This window comes from Nipponia nippon, unplaced genomic scaffold (genome assembly GCF_047370975.1).
Source record: "Nipponia nippon isolate SJK-2023a ecotype South Korea unplaced genomic scaffold, ASM4737097v1 scaffold_5, whole genome shotgun sequence".
NCBI classification, from domain to species: domain Eukaryota; kingdom Metazoa; phylum Chordata; class Aves; order Pelecaniformes; family Threskiornithidae; genus Nipponia; species Nipponia nippon.
The window spans coordinates 30,314,310-30,333,130 of NW_028262369.1; the positions used below are offsets into that span (position 1 = coordinate 30,314,310).

General features: G+C 52.0%; 1 protein-coding gene across 1 annotated transcript; it reads left to right on the forward strand.

The window, feature by feature from the left end:
• The first annotated feature begins 5,703 nt into the window (after nt 1–5,703).
• Nucleotides 5,704–13,099, forward strand: PDZK1IP1 (PDZK1 interacting protein 1). The gene is made up of 4 exons (XM_009468303.2): nt 5,704–5,880; nt 9,807–9,915; nt 11,875–11,973; nt 12,530–13,099. The coding sequence occupies exons 1-4, from the start codon at nt 5,802–5,804 to the stop codon at nt 12,600–12,602; spliced, it is 360 nt and encodes a 119-aa protein (XP_009466578.2). The 5' UTR covers nt 5,704–5,801; the 3' UTR covers nt 12,603–13,099.
• The last annotated feature ends 5,722 nt before the right edge of the window (nt 13,100–18,821 follow it).

Here is an 18,821-nt window from a genome sequence, read left to right on the forward strand (position 1 = left end):
GTCACCATCCAGCTCTGGCCCAAGGCGTAGGTGTTTCTCTTTCCAAAGGCTTCTGCTCTCCATAAACCACAACTTAGCATGGGCAACCATCAAGACAGGCAAAGCAACCTAATCTACGAGTGCATGAGGGTGTCGGAAAACAATAATCCAAGAAAGAAACACATTATCTGGCCTTGTTACTTTACAAAGTAATTTAAATTAATTTTTCCCTAGAGTGGTTAGGGAGCACTGCAACTTGCCCTTGTCTATTCTCTCCGGCTAATGAAGCTTTACCAGTGACTGCTCGTGAATTCCTATTAAGACCTCATCTTAGAGGTTACAGGGCAAAGCAATTTCTGCTCCTGGGAAAGATGCCTATGAATTTGTAATTGTAAGTCCGTGTTTGATAGGGATTAGCATCTGAAAGGGGTAGAGTGGTAGGTAGCAGAGAAAACATTATTTCAATTAGCAGAAGAAAAGCAACTTAACATCTGATTATAGTTTACACTTTTAATTTTCTCCTATTCTGGCATCTGGGATAATTATTTCCTGAAACTATCCACACCCTCCAAGCCAGCCAACTCTTTCCTTCTCCTCCTCCTGGCCATCTTGATTGAGATTCATATGGAAATTGTAGATGAATTGGATTTTTTCCTTTCCTTTCTTCTCCCAGGCAATAGCCAGTCTCACCGAATTTGCACATGGAGAGGAGGATGCTGTACCAAACCAGACTGAAATGAGATGTGATGTTTCTCTTTGCACCGAGGAGGTCCAGGATGAGGACGATGGGGCTTTGCTTCAGAGCCAGGCTCATGGTCAGGCTTGTGGCCAGCAGCTCAGCACGGTGCCAGTGCCCAGCTCTCCCAGGCAGAGCCCCAATGCCTAAAGCTTCGCTCTGCATTTGGAAATTGCCTCTATCACCCCCTTTCCTCCCACCCCATAAAAGCAGATGCCATTCGCTCTGCAGGACTTGGCCCTTGTGCTAACCTGTGCTCCAGCTATTTTTTTCTGGCTGCTTGGCCTCCTCTTTCCTAATGACGATGCAATCAGTTTTCAGATGGGAGATTCCTCGTGAGAAGGCTTGTTGTTATTTAAGGAAGATCATGAAATCCATCCTTAATGAAAGGACAGGAGAAAACCCTTCCACCAAGTTACACTGAAGCCTGAGATTATCATTTTTATGGGCTTCCAATCTTTCCTGCCTCATGTCTTATCAGCGAATGCAGCTGGAGGCTTCAAAAATCCTCCCAGCTTGCCGCTGATTTTAAGGGATGAAGATTAGAGATGATCGGATAGTAAATTATTCATTCCATTCGATATTGCTGGGCAGGAGGGAATATCCAGAGCAAAGTCAGCTCCCTTCTCCCTTTCTGAGCATCACATATTGGGATCCCAGCTGTCTGCCACTCCAGCAATGCAGCAGCACTTTCCCTTGTGCTCAGAGATGATTAGGGGTGCAATATGCCCTCTGAACATATGGGAAAGCCGAGAGGGAATCACAGATGCAGGCTTGTCCCCCAACAATAAGGCAGACCGGAGGCAGGTGGATTTTCTTCTCATTTCAGGGATTTTTAGTTTGATTCCTCCCAGCCCAGGGCAAGGTGGGACAGATCAGGTAGGTGTTTCCTCAGCCTAATTTCTCATGGTTGCAAGACCTGAGGCTGATGTGAATGTGCTGTCAGACCCCTGGCAGCTATTGACCCCATGGACAGAGGAGCAGGGAGCTCAGAGAGGAAAAATCCTGGTAACTGTGTGCAAATGGACAGCTGGATAGAGGAGAGAGCCCATTGCTGCCCTTAGAGGTATGGAACAGCAGCATTGCCCATCGGGACCCAGCACAGATGGTGGCCAGTGTCAACGTTGTCCAGACACCTGTGCCAAAAAACAGCTAGTGTAAAGAAATCATCCAGAGGGTCCCATGAAATACGCACAGGCCATGGAGATGCTTCTGAGCAGATCGTGAGGGAAAATGAAGGGGCGTAGCATGGCCCTACCTGGTGCCCGATGCTGGCCATGTCTGGGCCCCATCTCAGACAGCTGCTGAGTACCAGCTCCTAGCAAGTGTCCTGCCAGGAGCAGTGCTGGCTGACCCTGCTGGAGCACCCAGGCTGCCTGGGAGGAGAAGGGGAAAATCCCCACCCTCCCCAAACGCAGGTCCAGGAGGGATCACGGCCACCATCATGCCACACCCCTCTCCCTGCTGCTTATTCAAGGCTTGCAATTAGCATCAGCCCTGGGGGAGTCATGAATGGTCTAATAAAATGTCTAATAAAATGCCGAGAGGTGTTTTTTTTCTCGGCCATGTGTGTGTGTACAGGAGGGGAGCAAACGGCCCAGCTGCACTGGGCTGGCAGGGGGAGGACAGGGACAGCATGGGGCCATGCCCCATTGCCACACCATTGACACTGGCATTTTCATCAGCACATAAACAAGAAAATATGTTGCTGTTTAAAGGCATTTTTAAAGAGGGGAAGTGAAGACACAGAGCTGTGATGGATGAAAAGCCTTTTTCTGCTGTTGTTTATCCACACTGGCATGCTGAGTCAAGAAAATGCCCTTCTTATGGCAGCTGTAGCTCCTGGCTCTTCCATGGCAGCATCCATCCCAGGCTGGACTTGAAAGCCAGTGTTGATGGGAAATGAAAGAATTCTAGGGCAAGTGAGGAATATTTTATTTTGATGGAAAATATTAAAAGAAACAAGCAATTAAAAATTGGGTTTGTGCTTTTTTTTTTTCCTTTTCTTTTTGGAGCAGTTATTGTAACTTAACAAATTCATCGTTACTTTTTTTTTGTAGGAAAAATACAATCTCTTCTTTAGGGGTTGTTCAGGCTTGCTCTCATCTATTTTCTTTATTTTTATGGCTCTTTCTGAGAGAGGGGGAGGAGATGGAGGGGATGAAGGACGGAAGGAAGGAGGGAGGAAGGAAGGAAGGAAGGAAGGAAGTGAAGTAGAAAGAAAAATAACCTCCCTTAAAACACAGAGCCCCACAACGTTTTTCGAAGAGGAACTGGCATCTGTGCTCTGAGCCATATCACCCAGGAACACATTTTAGGCTCAGGAATGTTGCTTTGAGCAAATGTTAATTTTGGCTAAAACTGACATATTTCTTAGGGGAAAAAAATGCCAATTTTTGGAGGATATCAGCGTAAATCCTGAAATTTGAAGACCTGCTTTGTGAAAGACCTGTTGTACGGGCAACTGCTCACATGAGTCCCTGGGAGAGAACTGAGCTGGCTCTGGCTCCAGCTGGGTTTAACTAACTGCTGCCAAGGTGATTTGCCCTTCTGTGCCTCAGTTTCCCTCACCTGTAAAATGGACCTGTAGGGCTTTGCCTCACCACGACTGGGCAATGCTGAAGGCATCAATGCGAGAGACAGCAAGATTTCTAGCACGCTGCAGCAGAAATGCATAGCTTCTCACTTCTCCAGGTCCCAAACCACAGCCAAAATGACAAAAGGACGACCCAGATGGCAAATGATTTGCCAAAATTTCTGACTTTGCCCCTGCTGCCATTACAGTGACTTGTTATTTCTCATCCCCCCAGGCCGGATCCAGCGATATGCAACCAAGCAGGTGCCACGGGCACTTTCGGCCGCAATAGCGCATACCTTCCTAATAGCTGCTGTGGGCTAAAGGAGATGCATTGGAGCACAGGGGAGCTCTGAGATAAGCAAATGAGCGATTCCCTGGCCTCATTATCAAGCCCAGAACAACTAAATAATTAAATTTCCTTAGATTTCTTATAAATGTGGGAATGTGCAATGGCAAACTGTTATTTGCTCCTCAGGAGGGAGCCGACAGCAAGACCCCTGTCTAGAAAGCACAGCAGCCCTGCCTTCATCTCAGGGTCTGGTCTGTCACGTCCTGTCCCCCCAATGCACCGTAGGATATGGGTAGATCCCTGAGACTTCCCTATCTTTGGAAAATCAGCCCGGGGTCCCTGGAGCTGGGCTAGGCAGAGCCGCGGGGTGAGAGGACAACCTGGAGTACGTGTGGAGGAGGACCAGGAGGAACCCCATGAGCAACGTGCTGCAGCCCCAGGCGTGACTGGGGAATGGATAGCGATAACAGAGAGATGTCTCAGACCTTGAATCTTCTAAGGGCAGCAGCAGGACTGGCTTCTCTAGGACTTCTGATCTGCTGATAAAGCCTTTTGCTCTAAACAGCTATTTCTTTTGCTGGGCTTTTGCTAAGAGACAAGCAACAAGCAGGCAGCAAAAATCGCAAGCTCTGTGTCCTTTCCCAGATAGATAAAGTGGAAGCAAGACATGGGAAACCCAAAGTTCGCTCTCATTTTTATTTCTTCACAAGCCATTCCTTTTCCTCTGTAACAGGATTAGATTACTTTTATAGGGCTTTATTATGGGCAGGTCCCTGTTGTATCACTTCCTTGCTGGGTGCAGCGGGAGAGTCCCTGCCCCAAGGAGTTTGTAAGCAAAAAATAGCAGGGTTGGGAATGGGATTATCCCACGTTGCAGGTAGGGATTTGGCCATGGAAAGGAATTTGAGAGAGAGACAGGAACTGGTCTTCAGTCTTGTACAGCTCAAGCCAGCTCTGGCTTGTTTTCAGGATAAATGACATTATTCTAGATCCAGGGGAAAGAGGAGGGATGAAGGAGGGCAGTCCTGCACCAGTGGGTATGTATTCCTGAGGGTGCTGCACGTTCCCGAGTGTGGGTTGCTTGTGGGTGCCTGCATGGGAACCTGGTACCAAGGGGTTGTCCCTGGGTGGGGGGACCACCGGACCCAGAGGCTGGGAGCTCAGGTGCTGCCGAGGGGGATGCTCAGTGGCCCTGTGGGGCTGGGCTTATGGGGATGCTATGACACACCACGAGAAGCATGACGACAAAACCACTGGCTCACAATTTTAAAATTTCCTCTGGGAGTAACTGAAGTAGCACAGCTGTGAAGCCAAATAGCTTTTGTTTTTCCTGTGGAGTGGGTTTGTAAGCCATCCACACCCAGAATGGGCTGGGAAGCTGCTTAACTCAGGGGCTGCAACCTTCCCCATCCTGCAGCATCTGCGCAGCTGATGTGAAGGGCCAACCTTGCTACCTGCTGCAGGTCTTCGGGTGTTTCTACTTCTTCTGGTGCCAAAGAAATTTTGGAAAAGGCCCTGAAGGCTCAATAAAATGAACACTGTGTTTGCTCTGTTTAACAATCTCTCCATTAAAGGAGGTGTGGGAGGCAGTACTCGGCATCGAGTCTGGTTTATTAAAAGGATGTTTTTAAGCTGCAAATGTGTTTTGCTGGGTTCTTAATGGCACTTGCTGAAAAGAAAAGAGCAAGGAAGTGAGTGGGGGCCATGGCAGGCAGCTCCACACATCCCCAGGACCTGGGGTCCTGCGGGGTGGGAAGGGATGTCAGAGCTGGGGACCCCCCCGGCTCTCCTGCTGTAGGGAGGGGGACTTGGGGGACACCCGGGTCCTGCTGTTCAGCCACATTCTCCAAGCCCGCAGCCACACCGTAGGAGAGATTTACTCACCTGGGTGTCGTTTCTTCCTCCTGGGCTGATGCAAATGTTTTGTGCCTGAGTCCCCTTCCACGCCCTAAGGGACTGTCAGGTTCAAGTCACCATGCCCCAAATGCCCCGCCAGCCTCCCCGTGGGAGAAGGAAAGAGGCACCTCCTTCCACCCCTTCCCGCAGCAGGATTTGAATAACCAGGTGTGAGCATCAGCCTCTCTCGTTAATGTGTTTGATAATTGACCAAGTGCTCATTCCTGTGGGAGGGCGGTGTGCCCAAGTGCAGTGCCCTGTGAGGAGGGGCCGCGCTCGGCTGCTCCTCTGCGCCCCGAGAGCCCGTGGCCTTGCCTGCCGCCATGACTGCCCGCTGCCGCCGCCGCCTCCTCCTCCTCCTGGGGCTGCTCCTGGAGCTGGAGCCTGCCTGCTGCCAGCAAGGTAAGTGCAGGCAGCTGCCTGACCTCCCGGGGAAACTGAGGCAAGGGAGAGGCAGGAAGGTGCGCCGAGCCCCAGGCAGGCAGGAGCTGCTTGGTGGGGTAGCTCTGGGGACAAGGGATGACTGTAAAAGGTCCTCTTAGGAAGAGAAAAAACATCCCAGGTCCTGCCCAAGCTTCAGCTCTGGTTTAACATCAGCAGGTGATGGGGACAGGTGGGTGTCTGGTGGGTTGGGAGGTCTTACCGAAGCCAGGATGCAGAGACTTTCTGCCGAAGGCTGAAACTGCCATCCGAGGTTTATTTCTCCTGCTAACATGGAGATAAAGCAGCTCTGATTCACCTCCAGCAGGACTGTGCACCGAGATGAGTAATCTGTTTTCTTAAGGCTTTTGTGTTTTTTGGTTTTTTTTTCCTCCTTTCTTTCTTCTTGCTCTCGTGCCTGGGCAAGCATTGTGCTGGGTCACTCCCTGAGCTTGCAGGTTTTCCTGTTAATCTGTAATTTTGATCATTGCTGAGGTGAGGGAGCAAATATTTTCCTCTGAAAATTGCCTTCCCCTTCCCTTCCCAAAGACTTATTAGAGAAACTTCCTATGGCTAGGGCATTATTTTTAGGAAATTTGTGGAAGGACATGTCTAACGCTGGAAATAATAAGGAGTAATTAGAACTCATCTGATGCTGCCGAAGTCCTGGAAAATTCCCTCCCCCTTTCTCCTTCTGATGCCCTAGCCCTGACCGCTCTTCCTGTATTTGTTTACCAACTTGATGAGGATTTAACAGTTTGAGGTCTCCACCGTCAGCAGGATTGAAAGTTTTACTGTTGCCTGGAAAGAGAAAAAAAAGAAAACCTTTAATGAAGATTCATAGCCTGCCACAGCTTCCTCAGAGAGGGGAAAAGACAGGGGCCAGCAGATGCTTTCCAAGCACTCAGGGAAGATGTATCAAAAAGCAGATCTGTGTCTTCAACCCAGCCATTCAGTATGGAAATGGAGTCACAACACGTGCAAGGGCTTATATTGGCATCGGCACTTCCCTTGGTCTCTTTTGTAGCCGCAGATGCGTGGACACACATCTGCGGGGGGTGCAGATCCCACATTGCTTAGTTCAGTTTAGAAGATCTTGTTTGGGAGGGAAAACCGCATCATGGATGTGGGGTGAAACAAAGAGGAGGCGGCAGAACCTGAGGGACAGGCTGTGCCGGCTAGGACATCCCTGGTAAAGAATTTTTCCAGAACACAGTCCCGTTTCCACAGGTGAGACTCATCCTTTTGGCCGTCCCTCCTGGCAGGGCAGCAAGGTGTGCTCTGGTGGGGCTCCAGCCAGGTGGTGCCCCCCAGGGCTGCCATTCGCATACTCACTCCCTAAGAAGATGCTATTAAGCTATCAAGATCTTGCCTCTGCCTGGTTCCCATTCCTCTTTTCTTATGCCCACTCAAGTTCCCTGTGCTCCCCAGGAGTATTTCAGCCCGAAATGGAGGCATTTGCTGTTCCCCCTGCCATTCTCATCTCCCCTTGCAGCCAGGCTCTACATGGGCTCTCAAAGCCAGAACCACTTGATTTTGGTTTGATATTTTCCCTTTTGGCTTTGGATTCTGAAATCTGGTGGAAACAGCCATCTGAGTGAGGTTTCACTTGCAAAAACATACAGTTACCTCCTGAGCATGGGTGCTCGGAGGAGCTTTCCTACCACTTATCTTCTCACCTCCTTTGCTTGAAGATCATGAGATGCAACTTTGGTAATTTCGGTCATCGCCGACTTCATTCCCCGGTTGACCTTGAATTCCCTTAGCCACAGCAGAAACCCCACCAAGGGCTGGACCTGACCATCCCCTCCCAGGCTTAGGCTGGAAACCTCGGCCCTGGCAGGAAAAATAAACCACAACTAATAAATAAATGTGGCTGAGATAACAGCCAAGGGCAGAACGACGGAGGAAGCAAAGCGGGCCAAAACTCAGCCTGGAGGCAACAGGTGTGTTTGGGGCTGCACCCATGGGGGTGGTGGGCAGCAGGGGCAGGAGCATCTCCTGCCCATCAGGTAGGGCAGGAGGGCACCAAGCTCTGCTCTTCCTCGCTGTCACTACCCCCCGGTACCCCCGCCAGCAGCCTGCTTATATGATGGGATTTCAGCCAAAACACCCTGATACAAGAAGGAATTTCCACCTGAATTCCTTCCACTTGAGTTTTGGCCCCGGGACCTTGCAGTAAACACGGCAAGTGTCTCTGTGGGGAGGCGGGGGGCTGAAGGCCGTTGCTCAGGGCTGCTCTCCTGGCTGCTCGCCCTGGGGTGCCACTGTTTTCTGGACCAGCACAGGTGGTGAATCAGTCAGCCAGGCTGATTTCACTTCCAAGAGGAAAAAAGAGCTTTGTTTTGGTGTTTTGTGGGTTGTGTTTTTGTTGTTGTTGTTGGGTTTTTTTGTTTTTTTTTTTTTTTTTAATAAAAGCCTCTTGCAGTAAGGATTCAAGAAGCTGGAGGTCTTAACAAAGGACAGTCCCTCTCCCCAAAACCAGAGGAAGGAGCTGAGGGCTGTCAGCAGTGGAGCTGATGTGAAGCTGGCAGCGGATGAGGAGTTTGCACACGCAGAGGACACAACCCACATTTATTGCCGCTAGTAAAGATTATTTGCTGTTTATAGCAGAGATTTGTCTCCTGTGAGACAGATGAAGTGTTCAGCTAGCGTAAAGCTCCTGAGTCAGATTGAAGTACCAATGCACTTGTCCTGGGGCAGCTCGGCCTTGCGGGTGCCGGTGACAGGGGCTGGGTCCAAGTGGTCTGATGCTGATGCTGGGGCTGGCGGGGAGCATCCTCCACCTGCACCATCTGCCAGTGCGGAGGGACCTCATTTATGTGCAAGGATTCATGTTTTGATCAGCAGGAAGAGGAAAAGCCGTGCCTGAATAAATAGTAATTAAAGCCCAAAGGGATGTGTCTGCGTGGACAAGGTCTCCTTTTGGTGCTGATGTGACAACACTTAAGGACAGGTTTGACTATGCCCGAGTGCTCCGTTGCCCAAAAGCTGGTGGGAGGTGAGGAGCAGCTGTCCCAGCAACAACTGGGACAAGGTTTCCTCTTCTCATCACCCTGCCTTTGAGTTCCTCCTGTGTCCAGGAATACGTCTCACAGCCTTCCTACCTGTGGCCGGATCACTGCTTAGGTCTGGCTAGAGAAAAAATTAACCTGTGAGGCCATCCCATTCCCGAGGGGCTAGGGATGCCACGGCTGGCTCCTGGCCACCCACTGCTTCTGCCCGCCCCGCCACTGCCTGGCCCCCTGCCAGCCCCAACTGGCCTTTGCGCTGGAGGCTGTTGGTCTGAACGCTTCAGTTTTCAATTTCCCCGTCATAAATCACTTTGCTGCTCTGGAAACTTGTTGAATGGTGCATTTTACCGAAATCCGCACAGGCAACCGTTTGCTGTGAGAGTGGCAACCAAATTTTACACCATCCCTGTTGCGAGGTTCTTATTTTACTGGGCAGTATTTGGAAAATAACCCAGGAATGACGTCTGTGGCATCTAGGGATGAAGAATAAACAGTTTGCTGAAACCCCTCTGCCTTCTTTCCCCTGCCACTTTGGGTAAACATCATCCCTCCGTGTCCCCCCATCCCAGAGTCATCTGCACCCCACTGCGTACATATATGTTTGTATATATATGGGTATATATATGTATGTATGTGTGTGTGTGTGTATATATATTGCAAAGCTGCAAGGCACCATGCTCCACATGCAAATGCCAGTGAAACTGCTGTTATTTGCACTTTATTTCATTGCTATCACCTGGGTAAGCCTGCCTGGACTAACAACAACACACTCTGCTCGGCTTTGCGGGACCGAGTTCTTGGCTGGACATTGGTGAAGCTGGACGGCAGAAGCTTGGCCAAGCAGATAAAGCCTGAGGATGTATTTCTAACATGTATCCTCCTTTTTTTCTGCAGCCCGGGGCAGCCTCCAGCCATGGTCTCAGGGTGTCATCGCAGTGGTTGTGTTTCTGGTCCTGGTGGCCATCGTTTTCATGGTCAATAGGTTCTGGTGTAAGAAGAAAGTGTAAGTGTGGGAGTCCTGGGGGGTTGCTTTGGGTTGGGCTTAGCTGCCTCTGCATGGGTCGCTTCCAGCCACCTCCATCCCCATGCCAGGGCTGGGAACATCATGATCACTGCCAGGCAGGGAGAGCAAAGACTCCCTGTCCTGGTCTCCCTGTTCTCTTCTTGCTGTCCTGGTCTCCAGTCCCTGTTACTTATTGCCAGGTGTGAGTGTACACCATCCGTTCCTGCTGCTCCCTGTGCAGGGGCATCCCCAAACAGAGCACTCAGATGCTACTGCATGAAAGACAGGAGAGCCACAGCATCGTGGCTGGTTTACATGGGCACGCATCTCAGGGGGCTGGGGGTGCAGTTCCCAGGTGCCTTATATCTGTGGGAAGACAAGCCCAAACCAGCTTCATTTGCAAAGCAGCCCAGACCCAGTCAGCAGAAGGCACTGAGAGGAGCTGGGAGAAGAGGGAGGTAGCCAAGCCGTGGCAGTGCTCTCCAGCCAGAGCCCATGGTGCAGGCAAATGAGCTGGCCTTATGCATCAGGAAAAGGCTCTGCGGGGCCGGTTACCTCTTGCCCACTGCTGGCCAAGCAAAGCCACAGGCTGCTGCTTCTGCTCAGCTGACCCAGGCTAAATGGCTAAGTTGCAGTAACTTGATCTTGAATCTGAGCCCAAAGTCAACAGGGGATGAAGATCGAAAGTGCCCTATAGCCTGGTTCCTGGTTCCTCTGCATTGGCAGGGGCACTTTGGGCTTTGCACCCAAAGATGCTGGAGTCTTCTTGTATCTGCACATCCCTGTAGCCTCTCCAGGCCGAGGAGGTGGGGACTTGGGGTGGACACCAATGCTCAGCAGGTCAGCTTCTGCCCCAAATGCATTTAAAGGGGGCCCTTTGGGATGCATTCAGGGCCAATGCATAATGCAATGTGTGTACGTATATTTATATGGTCTGATTTGCAACTGCTGGCTTTGTTTCTCAAAGAGGAACCTTTATCCTCAAACTGGAGAAGCCCCCAGCCCATGGAGTGGGAGGCAGGGATGGTGTTTCCCACTTCTGCCTGTGCCTGGCTGCCTCTTCCCAGCCTGGAGGCAGAGGATGCTGAGGAGGGCTTGAGGAGGGATGGCAACTTGTTTTAATTAATCTGGCCTCTCTTCAGAAGAGCCGTCAGCAAGGCTCAGCAGCCTGGCATGCTTCCAACTCTGTGCTGTCACTGTAACAGCAGCTATCAGCTCAAGTTGCTGCCTGTTTATGCCAGTCTGTTCCTTGGAAAAGCCTCTGAAATCCCCCTTGGGTGAGCACTGGAGGAGGCAGGGATGCAGATGCAGGGTGGACCTGCATCCACTCTCTGCAGCTAAACCCCACTGGTGCTGTTCGGGCCATGGGCTTGCTCCAGAGCTCAGCTTTTAGGCTCTGGCTGAGGTCAAACACCCAGTCTCTGCCCTGTGGTTCCTTCTGCAAGCGATGCAGACCCTGAGAGACATCTGAGAGAAAGCACCTCGGCTTTGTACGTGTGGATGTGTACGTGTGCACCGCTCCTGCGCCAGGGCTGCAGCACTGGCAGAACCTTGGCGTTTCTCTCGGTGTCAGCTGGGACCTGTAGGGGACTATTTTGCAACAGATTACATAGAAGAAGACTGGAAAAACCAGTCAGAGGGAGAAAACAATCCCACGTATTGACAAATGAGTCTTGCTGACTGCCAGCCTGGCACTGGGAGTACCAGCTCTAGAGCCGGGGGTTGGCACTCGGCATCCAGGTATGGCCTCTGCAAACCTCCTGCGAGGGTGTCTCTCTTTGGCCATGTCCTGCTGGGAAGGGGGCTGAGCTGGGTGTCCAAGGCCAGGATCACACATCCAGGTCCCTTATTGTCTCTGTGGTGCTGGAGCAGTCCCTTCCTCTGCACTGTCACTGTCACAAGCTGCTCCCTGGCATGGCCCCTCCGTTGCTCTCTCTCAGCTCTCTTCTTCCCCTCCAGGGAAAATGTCGAGACAGTGGTGAGCATCAAGGACAAGCAGGAGGCTGTCACATCCAACGGCCATGAAGGGAAATACATAACTGCTGCAGCTGACTTCAGGTGAAGGACTTGCTCAGACCTCCTACCCACGGCTCCCAGGCTCTGCTCCATGCCCCTGGGGGGGGACAGCTCAGACATGCAGAGCTGCAGTCTCTCCCACTCAGGGTCTCACATGTCCCATGCGCCTGGTTTTGGGGGTTTTATCCTCTCCAGGGGCTACAGAGAAAGTGGTGAGGGAGCATCCTCTCCTCCACAGCGTCTCCCATCCTTGCAGCTGAGCCCCATGGTCCATCCACCACCTTGCAACTCTCTATACCACATTTTTCTTATGCTACATCACACCTTTCAAAGAGAGGAAACCACCAAAAGTGGCCATAGGTCACCATACAGATGTTGACTGTCAAAACAGACCTTGCTAGAAATTAGAGCAATTCCCACTCCATGCTTGGCTCTCCTCCTGGCAGGGTGACCCCTCCTGCCCTCCCCACCTCATCCCTCACTCAATGCATGGCCGGCACCAGCAAGCACCAGTGAGGTCAGGGCCCTCGTGATGGCTGCGGGGAGGCTGGTCTTGCTGGGGGTGAGCTCAGCGCTGTGCTTCTCCCTCCTGACACAGGTCCAAAGAGAGCCAGCACGCCTACGAGAACACTCTGGAACCCGAGGAGAGGGTGATCACCACTGCCATGTAGCAGGCACTCCGTCCAGCTGCCCTCCTTCCTTCTCTCACTTTGCTTCCTGCTGTCATGATGGGCATTTTCACAGGGACCCTCTGTGCAGCGGCTCCCTGACCTCTCTACGGCACTACCATCTCCTGATCTTTTCCCTTCCCGTGTGCGGGATGTGCTCTTCTGCCTCAGGGGCTGGTGTCTATGCAAGGCATCAGTCCCCAGGAGAGGTCTGGAGGTGCCACCTCTCCTGCCCGGCAGTCACCCCACCTGGTCGGTGAGGTTGATGTCCCCCAGTCCCAGGGGGGTGCTGACCTTCTCCAGACATGGAGGGATCCCTGCTGGATGCCTGGGACCTCCCCACACCCCCAGCCGCCCTCTGGGGAGCTGCTGATGGAAAACTCGCTCTCTTCTCCATGTTTCACCCTCCTTTTTATGACATCAAGCATTTTAATGTCAGAACAAACCTTCTCCCCTGTATATATCTTCCCTGTGAGCAATAAAGAGAATTGTTGCCCATATGACAGCAAAGCAGGTAACTTTGCTAATCACCCAAAGGACTTTCTGGCATCTCGCAGCACTCCCAGCCTTCGGGCAGTTTAGGAAGGGAAGGACACCAGGGAAGGTGGTGCTGTGGTGGGAAGGGTGCTTAGATGGGGTCAGCACCCCCATCTCCCTCATGATCCCTCCTGGGTAGGATCCATCTTTTATTTCCTCGCTTGGATGAAGTCAAGAGCGCTTTTGCATGTGTCTGTGTGTCAACAGGGGAGACAAAAAGATGAAGCATGTTCTTTTCTCAGCATTTGGACTGCCCCAGAGCTGTGAAGGGCCGTGTGGGGAGGTGAGCGTCATTCCTCTCCATTTGCCAGATGGGAAAACTGAGGCACAGCACCAACCCAGCACTGCTCGATGGGTGAAAGGCAGTGCTCCCTGAATCCCAATGGCCACAGGGCACAGACCTACAGCCAACTGGGGCCATTCCCGTGGCTGGAGGTTGGGAATGACAATTGCTTCCCAGTGTTGCCAGAACGTGTCTCAGCGGCTGCTCTGGGAAGTGCTGACTCTCCTTGGGGCGTCCGGCCATGGTGCAACCTGCTCCTGCCGGGCTGTTCATTAACCAGGGTCTGTTTTTCACTGTGGTGGGGACAGCTCTGGGGAAGTGCTTGGGCCACCATGGGAGCAACGAGTGCTCCCAAACCAGACGTTTTCAGATTGAAACGAGAGACCTGTAGCACCTTGGCCTTCCATGAGACATCAGTTGTCCAAGAAGTATGCAGGGTCCTCCCCTTGACCAGCAAGGAAAGGGTTAAGGGGCTCTGCAATCAAGGGGAGCTGGGGACTGCAGGTGGAGCAGGACTGGGAGGGATGGGATGGGAGGGGTTGGGACTGGATCAGATGGGATCAGGGGTTATAAGAGGGGCATTTTTGGCAGCCCCTGGGTTTGGGAGGAGCAGGATGGTTTTGGAGTTCTGCTGTGCAAACACCCCGAGGGGGGGATGAGGTGGCAGGAGGATATGGCAGGAGGATATTGGGCACCTGAGCCACCTCTCACTCTTGCTTTCTGCTGTTGGATGCTGTCCATTGGGGCAAGGGGAGGTTTCAGGCCTGCTGTGAAACAGCAGCTGTGATGGACTTGGGTCTGGGGGGAGCCCTGGTCTCTGCTCAGGAGGTGCTTCAGAGGCCCATTTGCAGGCAGCGATGCCAGAAACAGGCAGCTGGGGTGCTGGGGCTGGAGGTACCTCTTTGCCTGTTACTAGCAGAGCTCCTGCTCTGCATGTTTCTATGCTGAATAGACTTTCCTGCTGCAAGGGCTGTCCCCTGCTCCTCTGCACTTGCCAGTGACCTTAAAAGCCCTGAGATTCTCCTGGAGGAGGTGCTGCCCAGGCTTCTTCCCCAGGCAGGGGCTTGCAAAACACCCTATTTTTCTAAACCACCAAAACCTGCTGGATATTCCCCGAAGCGAAGCTGCGACAGTCCTGATGGGGAGCTCAGCCCCAAACAGGCCACTTCCCCCTGCTGGGAACCCTCCAGGACGGAGCTGGGGGCTGGAGCTGGACCGTGCTGTGGCTGTGAGCTGCTGTCATGCTTCCCGCAGGTGAAGCTGTCAATGTCCTTAATGACCCAAAAATTCAAGCTTGGGAGTAAAACAGGAGCCTTCCAATAACAGACCCACCCTGAAAGGCATCTCCCCGAAGAGCCTCACTTAGGCAGGCATTTTGAAAATGCCCTCAAGACTTAGTGTTGAGAAATCACAGCTCCAGTTGAGAAATCGCATGGGGGTAGAAGAAAACAGGCAGAAGGGTTGGAGGGGTCAAGCCCTTGGGGCCAGAGGCACGATGGCTGCCATCCAGAGCATCACGATAGAGCTGTTCCCTTCTACCACCTTCCCCTGGGCAGCTGGAGGCTGAGCCAGCCCCAGGCTGGGTCCTGGACCTCCTCACTCGTGCCCCTGAGGGATGCTGCTCCCCAGACTTTTCTCTTGCAGGTGCCAAACGTCATGCAGGTTTGTAAAAAACAAGCTCCCCAGAGTTCAGCGGTAATGCTTCGCTCAGCAGGGTTTAAGGAGGATTAGTCATTGCGCGTTCCTGCCGTGTCAGCACTTGGGCTGGGGGCTGGGGGTGTGGCAAGAGGAGGGGAACCCATTAATTTTTACCTCTCGGTTGCAAAAGGAGTTAGAAATGGCATCCTTATAATGAATAACAGCAAGAGTTTATTCCCTGCCCTGTGCACACCCTGAATGTGTGATGAATGCCCAAGCTGTTCCCCCGGCAATGCCTGGATGTGGGTTTGGAGTGGAGGTGTGCTGGGGGCTCACTGGGTCCCTTTCCCCATGGATCCCTCCCATGGCTGTAGATGAGGCGTTACCACTGCATGTTTTGGGCTAGCCCAGGAACATCAACGCTTGGTCTTAACTCAGTCAGTGCCCCTTCAGAGTTCACTTCCCTTGGGAAAACATATTTTTTAAGAGCCACTGTGTTACCTCCCTGGTGGGATCTCACTTCCGCAAAGTCTGTGATGCCATCCTGCCTCAGTTTCCCTTGTCCATAAAGCACGACCCGAGGCGGTCTGTGCAAAGCAGGCTGTCTTCCCGTGAGCTATACAGCTGGCTCATGGCTGCTTCTTGGTGCAATCCTAAAAAGAACAAAAGGAAGCGAGCATAAATGAAATTTATTGTTGGAAAATCTTAATTAGATTTTAAGCCCCAAAGGGAGAAAAGTGAGGTATTATCTGACACAGCTAATGAGTGTTAAGGGTCCATTGTTATATTTCTTGTTTACCTTTCTGTGCTGGCTGATATGGCCCAGATCCTCGCCTGTACTGCCATAATTAGGATATCTCATCTCTTGCTGATAGGGTCGGGGATGCTCTTTAAAGCACAATGCTGTCTCATCCTTCCCCGGCAGGATGAGCGTGATCAGGAAGGCAACTTCTGGTGTCTCGATGCATGTGCCCACCACGGTGACCCTGTGAGCTGGGGGATGCCCTCCAGAGCCAGGGCTGTACCTGATAGCCCCCAGGTGATGGGCAGCTCCAACAGCCTCAGTGAACTCTCCAAAGGGCCCTGAGCCAACTTGCCTCTGGGCCAAATCCCCCTCAAGCACCTGTCTCCACACAGTATGAGGGGTGACTGTGTCCTCCACAAGTCACCCCACACCTACTGATGAAGGGGAAAGACATCCGTGGGTACCTCATCCTACCCCTCGCTCTGTAATGCTAGTATCTCTGAAGCTTGGGCTTCAGGAAGATGTTCAGGGTTGGGACCTGCTGTGGACAGGATAGTCTCCTTTTGGGCAGAAGATATTCAGGGTGGTCTTTTTGCATTACCACCTTGTTACAAGATGTATCACAACTTTCTTTTGTGGCCTAGGAGGGTGCAGCTCATCTCTTGGACCCCTAGATAACAGAGCATCTTGTTGAAAGCCACCTTTACTCTGATGCTTCCCTGATCTCTCCTGAGGCTCTTCAGCCATGGAAGTTTACGATATTTCTGTTCCAGCTGTGACCACAACCCTGGAGCAACTTGGGCAGGTGGGCACCTACCATAGAAATTATTCCAAGGTGTTTTCATTAAAGACTTGCTGTATGCAGGTAAACCGCTGCTGGAAGGACCACCAGTTCCAGCCCTGGCCCTGAGCAACATAGCCTGGGGTTTATGTCCTGGCATTGGGCACCTTGACACCCAAGTGATGTGATTTGGATCTCCAGAAGCAAAAAGGGAGCCCATCCCACCATCACAGTCCTTCGGGCCGGGGAAGGAGCCCAGCCATCCAGGTGGGAGCCAGGAGCACGGTGTGTAGGGGTGGCTGTGTGTGGGCAAGGGGGCTGCAAAGTTTTTGGTCTCGATTCAAGCCACTGAAAGCCAGAAGTAAAATACCATCCATTGTTGGTTTATACACCCGTAGTAGCCAAACAAACATCCCCGGAGCCTGTCCTTATCACTTTATTACACCTGCTAGAGTGAATAGATTAAAGAGGACGGGGGTGGGGGGAGAAAGCAGAAGAATCCAGCAGAAAAACTGGGTTTTGGGATTGTTAATTATTCTCTGGGGTCTCTAATCTTTAACTGGCAAACAGCATCACTAACTGTCTTAAAGCCCCTCCTGGAACATCCTGATAATAAGCCATCTGCATGAAGGCACCCCGTTATCTGCCCTCCTCCAGCCGCCTGTGACATGGCTGGAGTGGGAGATAATGAATGTGTGGCGTGTAATAACGACACGTCATTCATGATTATCGGCCTGATACCCAACCTTTTAGCTCCATTGTTTGTGCTTCAAAAAAGAAGGAAAAAAAAAAGAGAAAGAAAAAATAAAAAGGAGGAGGGAAAGATGAAAAAGGGGAATTTTTGATGCTACAGGCTGTCCCGGGGTCCCTGAAGCGTCTCCCTGCCAAAGGGGCTGGCTCTCGTAGCATCTCCCACAGGGTTTGGTGGTACCCTGGAAGGACTCGCCCGTGGATTGGCAGCGGCTGTAGCCATGGTGATGGAGGGAGAGAGCTGAGACAGCGCAGAAATGTCACTGCCTGGCAGGGAGACATTTGGGGCAAATGCTTGGGCGATTAGATCTGTGTCACCAGGTGCTGCCCTGCTCCTTGCACTGCTTTTTGCTGCTCTCGAAGCCGTTTAGTGGTGGCTTGGCAGAGGAGGTTATCTTGAACACAATGCTGTCCAGAAACTGCTAGCGTTTGAAGGCGGGGCGGGGGGATGTTTGGGTTGCCCAGTTTGACCTGGTAAGCTGAAAAGCGAGAAAATTTCCTCCTGGTTGCCTCTGCATTACAGCTGCACGATGCATAGGTGCTGTGAGATCTTCCCCCAAAAGCTTACGTCCTTCAAACTGCAAACCTGGTCAAGCATGATTTCTAACGGGGAGGGACTTTAAAGTGTTTGGCTCAGGGTACCTCAATTATTGTCAGAACTGCCTGGAATAATGATCCAATTTTTTTCATCAAAAATGGTAGTATTTTCTCCTCTTTTTCCCAAGAAGATTTCCCAGAGCGGTTTCCCCAGGGAAGGTCTCTGCTGGAAGTAGTTGGGGTTTGGCCATTTGTAACAGTCAGGAAGATTCTTGGAAACCAAACGAGCAGCTTTGGTCATGGCAGTGAATAGGGTGATGGCCTCAAAACACAGGGCTGGGAGGCCAAGCAGGGCACCGTACAGACACAGGGATGGGCAGCCGCTGTGAGTCGTCATCAGATCTAACTTTTCCTGCTCTGACCTTATTCCCCCATGCCCGAATCAGAAGATGCTGTAGGGGCATCTTCACATGCCACCTAGTTTCCTTTGCAACCCACCACCAAGGAGACTGGGCTGGGTCTTTGTGGCCAAGCACTCCCCAAGCTGGTTGCTTGGACCACAAGCCGGAGAGTGGATGAACAGACCTGCAAGGTGATTTGCTTGTTCCCGGCTGGGTGGCTGAAATGTCTGACAAATAAGGCCAGTAATGAAAAGCTGCGTCAAACTGCTGCCCTCCAACGGCCTCGCTGTGCTGGAGCTGTGGAGGGGAAGAGCTGGAGTCCGACCTTTGAGACCAGCCTGAGTCCACCAGTGGTGCAAGGGTGGCGGCATCAGCACCTACACAACCTGCACCCAGTCTCTTCCTGGGGTGAGAAGGGGAGGGAGTGGGGAGAAGAGGAACTCAGTCTCCAGCTGCCTCGCAAAATAAATACAAGCTGCACCTTCCTGGTTATTCACAGCTCCCTAACCCGTTACGTACCGAGACAGCCAAAATGAAGGTACGGATCGAG